The sequence below is a fragment of the Limulus polyphemus genome, unplaced genomic scaffold (assembly GCF_000517525.1).
Source record: "Limulus polyphemus unplaced genomic scaffold, Limulus_polyphemus-2.1.2 Scaffold3910, whole genome shotgun sequence".
In the NCBI taxonomy this organism is placed as follows: domain Eukaryota; kingdom Metazoa; phylum Arthropoda; class Merostomata; order Xiphosura; family Limulidae; genus Limulus; species Limulus polyphemus.
The window spans coordinates 9,815-18,797 of NW_013669520.1; the positions used below are offsets into that span (position 1 = coordinate 9,815).

An 8,983-nucleotide genomic window follows, 5' to 3' on the forward strand; every position below is an offset into this window, starting at 1 on the left:
CTCTCTCTCTCTATATTATATATATATACATACATATATATCATATAGAATTGTAGGCAAAATAGCTTGTCTGACTTATCTATACAAAGTTCTTATTTATATTGTTGTTTATTCACATACAACGATACAATATTAACAATAATAAAACACGTGGAAATAAAATTCAATTAATACATTTCATTACAAGTATTATGAATATCATAGTTTTTTATGCTGATCTGTGGCTTTATCTAACTGGTAACTAAATTCTATACAAGTGTTTAGAGCATCCTGCCGATAAGAAGACAACTTGTGAGGCACTAAAACTACCTCAAGTTTGCTTATTTGTTTTGAATTTCGCGCAAAACTACAAGAGGGTAGTTGGCGCTAGCAGTCCCTAACAATTAATCGTTCAGGAGATTTATTTTTGAGATGATTATCACTGTGTTTTCACGGTTTGCTACCTACATCTGTATTATATTTCTAAACGTACTTTTCGACTCTGTCATAATAAACAAAGGATTTGAAGCGATATAAAAAATTTAAGTGTTGATTATACTTTTATTTTGCTATTACCTTAACTATACCACAACTAAACCATAACGTGTGTGCTCCAAACCACATGTGAAACTTTAACATAATGTTCAAAACTGTATCAAAATATTGATCTCCGTTTTAACACCAAAGAACAGCTGAAATGTTACTCAGAACTGAAACGTTTAACAATAAATCTCCTTACAACAAAGTGTAAATATTTTAAAACACTTAAAGTTCTATAAATTTAGAATGTCTTTTTACGATGCATTTGCATTTTCTCTTGTGCATTTGCAAATTTCACTTTCAAAACATCTATATGGATCTCTATTTTCTATTATAGATGATTTCAGAAAACTTTGATTTAAATTGCTCATTTATTTTGATCTACAATGTTTCATTGAAAATGTTTAAAAGCAGTTAAATGGGAAAAAAAGTTAAGTTCCTAAGATGTTTATTTTTTTTTTTACAGAAGGATGTTTCCTGCTCTAAGGATTTCTTTTAATGGTATTGACGCTCAAGCTAAATACGCTGTGCTATTGGACATTGTACCAGTGGATAACAGGCGCTACCGCTACTCTTACCGCCGATCGTCTTGGCTAGTTGCCGGTAGAGCTAACCCTTCTTTTCTGAGTCGCCTCTATCTCCACAGTGATTCGCCTTTTACTGGAGACCAACTGGAAAAGCAGGTGATTTCCTTCGAAAAAGTTAAACTGACCAATAATGAAAAGGACAATCAGGGTCATGTGAGTATCAGAAAAATATATATATAACCACATAAACAAATTACCGTAACACCACATGTGGTTATTGTTATGTTGTTAAACCTAAATGTGGGACAAATAAGAATAAACTAAAATGTGATCTAATGACTTATGTTACAAAATGTCTCCTTCAATATTTCATATAGGAAGCAATGAAACTTTGAAAATTATAATTTCCACTACATAGCACAGTTAAAACTTTAGTGTATTTTTATTTCCCAGATCATTCTCAATTCGATGCACAAGTATCAGCCAAGAATACACCTAGTTAAACTACGAAGTGATCTTTCGAATCTTCTTCCGATAACGGATTTAGAAGCTGAGCGATCAAGAACATACATCTTTTCTGAAACTGTCTTCATAGCAGTGACAGCTTATCAGAACCAACTGGTAGGTTCGCGTGATCTCAATCCCCTTTCTTACTGCTTTCGTTTATACATACTTCAGTGTATAAAAGTGGGAATAGAGGATTGTTTACTGGCAACGTGGTTCAGTAGATTTGCGCTTTGGATTCGTAGATAGTTGCGAGATCGAGACTAGTCCGTTATACTGTTGTGTCCTGAGTAGAGGCTAGTCCGTTATACTGTTGTGTCCTGAGTAGAGGCTAGTCCGTTATACTGTTGTGTCCTGAGTAGAGGCTAGTGCGTTATACTGTTGTGTCCTGAGTAGAGGCTAGTCCGTTATACTGTTGTGTTCTGAGTAGAGGCTAGTCCGTTATACTGTTGTGTCCTGAGTAGAGGCTAGTCCGTTATACTGTTGTGTCCTGAGTAGAGGCTAGTCCGTTATACTATTGTGTCCTGAGTAAAGGCTAGTCCGTTATACTGTTGTGTCCTGAGTAGAGGCTAGTTCGTTATACTGTTGTGTCCTGAGTAGAGGCTAGTCCGTTATACTGTTGTGTCCTGAGTAGAGGCTAGTCCGTTATACTATTGTGTCCTGAGTAAAGGCTAGTCCCTAATACTGTTGTGTCCTGAGTAGAGGCTAGTCCGTTATACTGTTGTGTCCTTGAGTAAGACTTCTTTTTTCCCCCACTTGTTCCAGTCTACCAACTTGTTAGTTCGTGGTTGACCTTCGATGAACTGACGTTCCGTCCACAGGAAATGGGTTACCGTCTAAAGTTCGAAAGCACTGGCCCTATGTCCCTTGCAAAGGCACGTCAAGGATTAATACACGTTCTTTTTGTTGTTGTTTTTACATCCAGTGTAATATATCAGTTTTTCTTGTGAAGTCGTTACTAAAACCCAGTGTAATTTGTTCACGCAACACATCATAATATTTGTGTCTGTTCACTCTATACTTATTTTATTAACCATTTTAGTTCAGACAACACGTATTCTTGGCAATGTTTTTAGTACATCCTTAATTGTTATTGTGTGTTCTAATGAATACAACAAAATTGATAATAAAAATATTTCAAAATCTGCATATAATAATGATTTATAAGCATATGATATGGTAGTATAAATAATAATAATAATATTCATAAATATATTAATAATGGTGACTATTATCTAAAGTCAAAGTGAGATATAATAGGTGAATAGTATTTGTATTCAATTCGGACCGAGAATGAACACCAAAAACACACAGACGATGATAGTAAGCAGGAAACATCAACCATTGAAAAGATAAACATCATAGTCGACGGGGTCTATCTGGAACAGGTGATGAGATTCACGTATCTAAGTCAAATCATTCCAGCAGATGGTAAATGTAACTGTAAATTTTTAATAATTATTTTTTATTTCCATATTACTGAATTTTCACATATTTAAGTTATTAATTAAATAACACCTTTAATTTATTAATTTACTAAATTTCAAAGTTAACTTTTTTCTAAATCTCAAATTAATTTTTACTAATATTTGTATGTTATTGGCGTTCGATATTTCAGGTAACTGATTATCTGTGTCTCTTTAAGTTATTTTTTCCTCTATATCAGTGTAATAGCACTGGCATTCGTTATTTATACAGCATTTATTGACTTCCAATTTTTCAAATGTTTTTCACTTCTGAATGGGTATTTGTTTTTTACTAATGGTATATTCATTGTTTTACAGTCCAAATTCTTGGATTCTATCGTTTTAGAAACATAGCACTCTTGAGACTACTGTTCTTACATATTTTAGTATTTGTTTTCTACAGTACAAATATGTTGGCTTTCTTATTTTATTATGATGGTTTTGTTTTCTGTATTTTCAAACATTTGGTTCCTACATCCGCTAATTCTCTGGGTTTCATTTCTTGCTAATTTCTTTATTTCATTTTACATCTTCATTTAAATATATTTGTTCTTTCTCTGTTTCAAGTGCAAAGCTACACAATGGGCTAGCTGCGATGTGCTCAACATGGGTATCGAACTCCTATTTTTATAAGCTAGTTTTAATTTATATCTTAATTTTGTGATAATAATTATTAGCCAGCTTTTAAAGTTAACTTGTTGTTGTTTGTTATTAAGCACAAAGCTACACAAAGGACTATCTGTGCTCTGCCCACCACGGGTATCGAAACCCGGTTTCTAGCAGCATATGTCCGCAGACATACCACTGTGCCACTGGGGGGAGCTTTAAAGTTAATTTATTGTGTCACAACACGTGTTTAGGATGACATATTTAAATTATCAAGGTCCTCCAGTGGGCCATTTGTAAGTTTACAAACTTACAACACTAAAACTCTGGGTTCAATACCTTATGGTGGTCACAGTGCACACAGACTACTGTGTTGCTATGCGCTAAACCAAACAAACAAATTATCAAGTATCTTCAAATAAATTTATTTCAAATAATTTATTTTCAGTGTGCTTAGAGACTTTTTAACCAAATTATAAATCATTTTAAATTTAGATCATAAAGTTTTTTTACAATACAGTAAATCATATTCATCCTTTAATTAATAATTTTACAACGGCATCAATATTTTTATCTGTACTTCCTGGATTACTTGAAAAACTATATTATTTTCTTCTAACGCTGTTGGCTTTCAATACTACTATTATCATTTATATATATTGTGATATTTTTTCTTTAACGCAGGTTACAAAGTTGAAGATTGACAGTAATCCATTTGCTAAAGGATTCCGAGATTCCTCAAGGCTTACAGATTTAGAAAGGTAAGCTTCGTGCAGTTTAAGGGTTTTAAATATAATGTCTCTCAATAAATTATCTGAATACCCAGTTAGCATGGAGAAATCAATGTTACAGATTTTCTTTCTTTTCACCAAAGATAAATTGGAAATATGTTTTGATGAAAAGAATAGAAGTCTGTAATATCATCATCAAACAGTTGGTCCACTGTATAATTGCAAATACTAAATGTGGCACAATGCAACAATATTATTCACATATAGGTTACTAAATGGTGAACTAAAAAACTTTAAAAATTCATAAATACTGCGTTAGACAGTTACAAACCAACGACATGAGTCCGGCATGAGCAGGTAGTTAGGGCGCTTGACTCCCAATCTGAGGGTCGCGGGTTCGAATCCCCGTCCCGCCAAACATGCTCGCCCTTTCAGCCGTGGGGGCGTTATAATGTGACGGTTAATCCCACTATTCGTTGGTAAAAGAGTAGCCCAAGAGTTGGCAATGGGTGGTGATAACTAGCCGCCTTCTTTCTAGTCTTCCACTGCTAAATTAGGGACGGCTAGCGTAGATAGCCCTCGTGTAGCTTTGCGCGATATTCAAAAGAAACAAACTTAAGGCGTATAAATAAAAATATACCAAAGTTTAGCCCTAATTATATCAAACTTATCTTTTGCAGGACTACACTTGATGTTAGCAAATATTGCAAATGAAACGTACTACAGCTGGCGAGTAGAGTAACCTTCTTCAGGTGTAAATGGTGTATATACCAAACTATTATTTTAGTGAATGTCTTTGGATGTCTTTCTAGTATGATCATCACGCTTCTTTTCAGTGTCGTTTCTACATCATCGTTTCTAGTTACTTTTTCACATGGCTTTCTTTCCTTCCTAAAAAAATCAGCCTACTACTCCAACTACAATTATGCTTTCTTTGTTTCTCTCACTGTATTGTCCTTCTTTGTTTTAATTTTATGCCTATATCTATATTCCTTTTCGTTTTAGTTTATCATATTTCATTTTTCTTTTGCCCCCCAGTTGCTCAGCGGTAAGTCGGCGGACTTATAACGCTAAAAACTGGGTTTCGATACTCGTTGTGGACACAGTACAGATAGCTGTGTAGCTTTGTGTTTAACTAAAAACAAACAAAATATATTTTACATCTTTTTCCCTTACTTTGTTCGTTTTAGTTAAATAAACATGAACAATTATTAGTTACGTTCCTATTATATGTTAATTTACTATTATTTAATCAACATTTCGGTTCCTATTAAACAGAGGGTCCATGGAAACATTTCTTCAAGATCACATCTTTCATCAGGCTCCGTTTCAGTCTGATAAATTACGTTCAAGTCCGGTTGCCTTATCCCATAGAGCAGGTAGGTTTATTTTAAAACATTTTTTTTTTTTACTTTTCCTGTGTGAAACGCAATATAATTATGTGTTATTCCTTTTAGAATCTTATAAAATAAAAATCAAATGAGATTCAGAACCTTTGCAGAAGATATGTTGAAGCGATAATAATTTAATCTCGTGACAAGCATATCTTCTTCCAAATCAGGAGATGGTATAATATTAAATAAGTTATACTTCTCGTATTGGACAATCTTGTATGAAAGACCACCAAAGCAGTTGACGTTCAATAATAAAATAACTGCAAAATAAATATCTTATTCTCACCAAAAATATGAGATGATCCTCTCTGTTTACATTCTTCTGTCGTTGAAGCACGCATATATATTTACTTGAGACAGTGTAACTTAGGTTTACGACTCCAACGTATACATCAATAATATTACTATTCTATTTCAAGTGCTTCGTTTAATATAACAGTTTTTATTTTGCTTTACTCTATTGTCTTCTTCCATTGTCTTCTATGTTGTAAAAAGCTAAGTTGTTTCATTAAATGCAAAAAAAAAGAGTATTGTGCGTGCCACACTTAAATCCATTTTATTTTCCTCTTACGCATAAAAGTCACGATGAACCAGATTTTATTGTATGTACGTCTGTTCTACCTATTAGCAGTGTACATGTGCTATTATTGGTTTTCAGAAATGTGTAATATAATCGACTAGGGTTGTAGTGAAACTTGACCTGAGAATGGTACACGAAGCGTGCTAAAAAAGACAACTAAGAAATAGGGCTGTATAACGAAACGCTTACCTCACGATTAGATACGTATGACAATATATATATAAGTATATTAATTTATTAGTATAGCAAAAAACCTATGTTCTTGCGACATACGAAGGCCTTTCCGAGCAGACACATTAATGGTGTATGCAAAGTATTACACACGTAATGACAGTTCTGCCAGTTTTAGCGCATTGCAAAACTTTCTTGCGTTATCAGTTGTGAAAGCTCGATGGTTAAACTTTATTAAGACCCAAGAATACACAGTCTTCTTTAGTACATTCACCATGTGTTCAGCCGAATGTGACTCATTTAACTGTCTTTTTTTATAGAACCGAATTTCTAATTTTCCAGTTGTCGTATATAAAATTTCCAGTAATACTAATGTAGTTTTCAGTAGATCTCGGAGTCTATACATCACTGGATAGGGCAATAGAAGAAGCACCTTACATTTCTGTGTCAGGTTTGTTCTTTTCATCTTTGTACAGGTCTCAAATTACTGCAGTACTAAAGTGAGTCTTTGAAGGGATCCCATGTCTTGGTTCCAAAATCTTAAACAGAGCCTTTAAGCCAGGATTATCCACCACTGAAAATGGTGCCATATCTTTAGCCATAAAGATCCCAATAGTTTTTGTTATCTCTTTGCTCTTTGACTGTTTGGGTTTAATTTAATTTTAAACGTTTACTGGAGACCCAGATGAAGAACACAGTTTCCTTTACTGCTTACAGAAAGTGAAACTTGTGAGATTTTACTGTGAATTTCTTTCTGTAATGTAATATTACGTTTTCTTCTCAGATATGTGGCCATGTCTGACGTTGTTACCGTTTTACAATTAACCTCCACCTCACTAATTTTACATACTGGAACGATAAGTTTTTTTACTCAGTTTGATCCAAAAAAATTTAAACCCAGTATATTTCCAAACATCTGATTTATAGAACAAAGTTATGTCCTATATTTTATGCTTTGAGGAGTCAGCCATTGTTAATAAAGCAAGTAATAATTTGGTTTACCATTTTTACCATTCACGACAAATTACAAAAAATAACGAAATCTATATTTAGAACGGTTATACAATACAAAGACTGATCACGACTTGCATGGAAAAGTAACTTTGTAACTATTATTATCTAAAGCATTTGTTTTTATATAAAATAAAAGGACATTCAGAAACAAAAGAAAGAAGAAAACCGAACCGAACTGCAGCACAAAACGAACAGTGTATTGAACCGTAGCCACTGAACCGCTATGAATCGTTACAGCCATACTAAGAAACACTGCTTGTAATTATATAGCATATGCTTTTAGTAACGTTTGATAATGTTAAATATATGTTTAAAAAGTTGTTTTTTTACTTTTGATATAGTAGCACAATGTGCCTCAAAAGAAATTATGTTCAGTTATCTTGATTTGATTCTATAATGTGGTGAGTTTCTGGTCTTAGTATTTAAAATGCCTTATTGTAAAATGTAACTGCATCATGATATACTGCAAATGTTAACTAGGCTGTCTTTAGTAATAAAAAAAAAGAACACGTTACAACAAAATGTATACCAAAGAGATAAGTAAAATGTTGACATCATTTTAAAATGCAATACAACTATTTTTTTTTATTTATTATCAGCTTGATTCTAACAACATTGCCTATTTTGTTTCAGCTTTACCCAGAGTTCCTCTATCGACGGAGCTACCTTTCATGCTCAGTTATGAGAGTTTTTTGAAAATGTCCGAAATGCTTCTTAACATGCCAGAGTTCAGCTTCTTAATGACTTCTCACCATCAACAACCTAATTGCTTGGCTGATCTATACTTTGGTTTCCCTAGAGTAAATCTTCCTCTATTCTCAATGATCTCAGCACCAAGCTTAATGACTGAAACTGTCGATGCTATTACGGACTCTGCGGGACCCAGTGTAAGCACATCCGGACACTTGCCAGCACCTCCAGAGCTTCTGTGTTCCTCATACCAACGCGGTCCAAATACAGTGCCCACTATTACAAAAGGGAACGTTTCTCACCTTTCAAACCAGACAAACAATTCCCGATATCATCTGTCCAGCTTTATCCATAAGTTTAAGTTTCATCCATATTTTAAGCCTAGGCTACTTTAAGCCGCTAGCACAAAAGCTTTGCTGAACACTGAAAGTAAAGATTTTTATCCTATGACCATTATCGAACCCGTGATATGTCATATCCAGACATCTTAAGATGATTTCGTCCGCTTTATTTAGCCAGTAAAGTTCTTAGAAATTCAAAGATATACAGAATCTCAACATCATCTTCAGTAGTGTTTTGTCCAAGAAAAGATCTGTTACTTTCATTTTATATTCTCATTTACTTTCATGTAAACATGAACACTAATTTTAATAGATCGCAATCAAACCAAAATACTCTGTGGTTTCCAAAACAATGTTTCTTGGGCTGACAAGTATAGTTTGGACCAAATCACAAAGTTCCTTAAAGACATTATATACCAAGTGAACTGCTTTTTTGGACT

The 8,983-nt window shown here is 33.7% G+C and overlaps 1 protein-coding gene across 1 annotated transcript in view; it reads left to right on the forward strand.

The window, feature by feature from the left end:
- Positions 1-8,597, forward strand: part of LOC106470257 (T-box transcription factor TBX20-like) — a 10,848-nt gene extending 2,251 nt beyond the window's left edge. Inside the window, exons 2-6 of the mRNA XM_013930802.2 lie at positions 986-1,259; positions 1,500-1,667; positions 4,307-4,383; positions 5,632-5,732; positions 8,146-8,597. Coding sequence (XP_013786256.2) covers positions 986-1,259; positions 1,500-1,667; positions 4,307-4,383; positions 5,632-5,732; positions 8,146-8,597 — 1,072 coding nt within the window. The remainder of the gene's footprint in view (positions 1-985; positions 1,260-1,499; positions 1,668-4,306; positions 4,384-5,631; positions 5,733-8,145) is intronic.
- Positions 8,598-8,983: the final 386 nt, after the last annotated feature.